General features: G+C 36.3%; 1 protein-coding gene across 1 annotated transcript in view; it reads left to right on the top strand.

Moving 5' to 3' along the window:
- LOC107685409 (R3H domain-containing protein 1-like) overlaps nt 1-3,494 on the top strand; it is a 38,517-nt gene that overhangs the window by 4,117 nt on the left and 30,906 nt on the right. Inside the window, exon 3 of the mRNA XM_016481985.1 lies at nt 1,896-2,037. Within this exon, the coding sequence (XP_016337471.1) occupies nt 1,936-2,037 (102 nt within the window). The 5' untranslated portion in view covers nt 1,896-1,935. The remainder of the gene's footprint in view (nt 1-1,895; nt 2,038-3,494) is intronic.

The following is a 3,494-nucleotide window of genomic DNA, read 5'->3' as shown; positions in this document are numbered from 1 at the left end:
TTATTTATTTCATTTACTCTATTCACCTGTGGGGTCTTGCCTTAAATGAAAACAAAGAATATTATTTCACAAGTGTACAATGTTGCTTCTAGGCAATTCCTCAAAACATGCAAATAATTCATATTTAATGAATTTTAAATTTAATAGAAGTTTTTTCACTAACACATTTTGTTGATAGGTGAAAGATGATTAGAAATAGTCCTGTGAAATGAACTCTTGGTTTCCCAGCATCAAATGTGAGGCTGTCAAGTGCTGGAGCTCATTTCACACTAGAGTGCCTCCAGTGGGATGAGGTTTGTTTCACAGCAAGTCAGAGGTGATGAAACAAATCCTACAAGTCAGCTTGTGTGTGTGTGTGTGTGTGTGTGTGTGTGTGTGTGTGTGCGTGCAGCGAGAAGGTTTTAAAAAGCTTTCTGCTGGTTTCTGAGGTTTTTATTCCTCGTGGCTCTCGAATGCGTTCACAGGTTTCTCCACCATCTGGAGGATCGCTGTTAGAAATCTCACTCTGCGTGTTAATGAAAGTCTGAGATTGGTGTAATTCTCATTAGTTCAGGTTCTTGCGCGAGACACTCGGCTCATAATTGCTGGAGGTTAATTGGTTTGGGTTACAGCATTCATGTATAGCGTCTCCCTCGAGAACTCGGCCACGTCACGCAGTTTTATATAAGTTTTTAGAGCATACTGACGAAAGATGATGTGCAGCAGCTAATGGACCGTTTTCACATTTCCGTGTTTCTCAGCAGCAGAAGTCCTCATAGTTGGGTTAACTTCAGGAGCAGTGAATGGGAGAGCACCACAAATAGGAAAAGAAAAACTCCACAATAGTGGTTTCATGACTTTCAATAAAAGGAAAAAAATGAGAGACTGATAACGGCAGTCAGAAGAGAGAACGATGTCAAATTTACCATCCCTCCCATAGACGCCGCATTAGAAACACTCTCGTGTTAGCCTTAACTAGTGTTTTTGTAATTTGATGCAAAGGTGATACAATACAAAGAATAGTTATAAATGTACATGGTTCAAAGACGGTAAGATGTCGCATCTAAAGAAATTTACAAAAGTGATTTTATGTCCATAGAAAGCACATTAAATGTAAGTAAAGTGTCTACTTTTGAGGTTTCAAATACGTTTTTGAAGAATAAAATGTCAAAATTTGGTTGAAATAATGTTACATTGTCATTCAGTGTAACACTTATATTTATGTAAAAATTCAAACATGCTTATTCTGACGTGTACATATTAAAATATATAAAAGAATAAGGGAGCATATTAAATTTTATTGGTTTTTAAATGAGTAAAAAAATATTACTGACAAATGGGTGAAACCTAGGATAGTGGCAAATTAAAAAAATTTAAAATTACAACTAATTAGTATTTGGGGTGAAAGTAGTTAGTCTTTTAATATGTCATAAATAGATTTTTGTTGTAAATATGCCTGACGAGATTGTTACACTGAATGACATTTGACTGGGTATCTTCTGTAAATCAGGGGGAAATGTATCATAATTATTTTTTGCTCGGAAAAACAAAAATACAATTACATGAAACAGAAAACTTTTTAATAAATGTTTTTGTTTTTTTTGGAAAAACAACAACATTTTAAAACAGTATTGTTTTTATGCTTAAACCCTTTTTCGTCTTTGACCCACATATATTTAAATTATATAAAGCTTTCGAGGATTTATGATGCTGATGACTGTTAAACGCGTCCTCACAATCTTGAGAAAAGGGTCCATAGCTGTGTGTTTGTAGATAAATCGTAAAAAGCACGAAAGCTTGTGTGAGACATTTACATGTTTAATGATGCACTTCAGAAGCAACCGAATCAGATGTTTCTTTTCTCTATTAGTGCTTTTTTCCTAAATATGTTGATGTCGCAACCACATGTGTTCCAGCTTGCAGGCTCTCGGCCGGCGCTCCAGGTCGCTGTGTCTGATGAAGATGTCTGATTCTGTCGGAGAGGACGAACGCCAGCTCAACACGCCACAGAGCCGCATGCACGAGGAGAACTGCAGCGACGACACGACTGAGACGCAGGTAACGGAACTCTCTTCTTTTTCCAGTTCAGTTTGAAGCCTAAAGAACAACAACTCGGAGGCTTGTGGGAGAGAAAGGGATTTCAGTTGATTCAGTGATTCAGTGACTCATTCATGAAGAGTCATTTCAGCTTTGTTTCCGAATGAATCAGCAGTTTGAACGAATTGGTTGAATGAATGAATCAAAAACTCGCTCATTAAGACGGTGGCTCGCTGCCACCTACTGCCACTTTTAGTTTTATATTTCTTCCCATAAAAAAATAATTTCATATTTCAATATTCAAATTTTACAAAATAAAAAACATTAATTCTCATTTAACAAAATAATGATCTTTTGAGGGGTAATTTCTCAGCCCAAATTGATGATAATTAGATGAATTAATCAGCACATCAATTTAATAGCTTTACAGCTCTACTAATAAATTATTTTAGCACATGCAGCTGTTCAGTGATCGCCTTTAATAAATGCATGAATATTTATGAAAATATATAACAGCTGCAGTTCAGCTGTGTAATTATTGATCGGTTTTTAATTGATCGTGAACCCGCTTCAGGCGGTTTGGAGCGTTGACCTGCAGGCTGTATTGTTGCTATATTGCACACATTGATGGCTGTAGTTCGTTCTGTCCTTCAGATGCGATTGTGCCTTTGTTTGTGTGGAGAGCAAGGGTCAGCGAAACAAATCAGCGCAGCAATGCTTCTGCTTCAGCTCCAGCAATCAATCGTGCGTAGCTGTGTTATGAGGAGCGGCAGACACGAATGCCGAAGGTGAAGCTTTTGAAGGTTGCGCCGCTGCGTCTGGATTGGACAGATCCTCTGTTTCTGATACGGTGACATTTCTCCGTCCAGCCTTTCGCTTGATTTCAGTATTGGCCTGTCCCATCCCTGAGAGAGCCGATTGGCGGGAGCTTTACGGCCATCTGTCTGTTCCTCCGGTGCTGCTGTGCTACAGACTCTTCCAGCATCGGCGGTCGTTGAGGATCCGTGGCCTCGTGCCAGATTCTGCCTCTCGGGGAATACGGGATCTTAGCCAATTAAAGCTGAATAACCATGCGTCATTATTCGCTTATTAACAATCGGCCTGTTGAGGCTGAGAGAACAACTGAGACAAGACACGCCAACAAATAATGTACTGAATCACTGCATATCTATATGTTCTTATATCTATCTATCTATAGATATGTAGATATAGATATAGATACATAAGTTTATATATTTAAATTGTTAAAAAGTTTGTCTGTGTATATATATAATTTTTTTATTTGTAAATAATAAATATAGATATAAACATAATATGCATTATATATATATAATTTCTTAAAATAAATTTTTTTATATTATATGTATATTAATATATTTTAATAATGTAATTTAATTACAAATCTAGTATATATATATATATATATATATATATATATATATACATGAATAAGAAATATTAAAGATATATTTTCCTTT

Source organism: Sinocyclocheilus anshuiensis, unplaced genomic scaffold (assembly GCF_001515605.1).
Source record: "Sinocyclocheilus anshuiensis isolate Anshui unplaced genomic scaffold, SAMN03320099.WGS_v1.1 scaffold661, whole genome shotgun sequence".
In the NCBI taxonomy this organism is placed as follows: Eukaryota; Metazoa; Chordata; class Actinopteri; order Cypriniformes; family Cyprinidae; genus Sinocyclocheilus; species Sinocyclocheilus anshuiensis.
The sequence above is the reverse complement of the archived record's forward strand: the minus strand, read 5'-3'. Positions and strand labels throughout refer to the sequence as shown.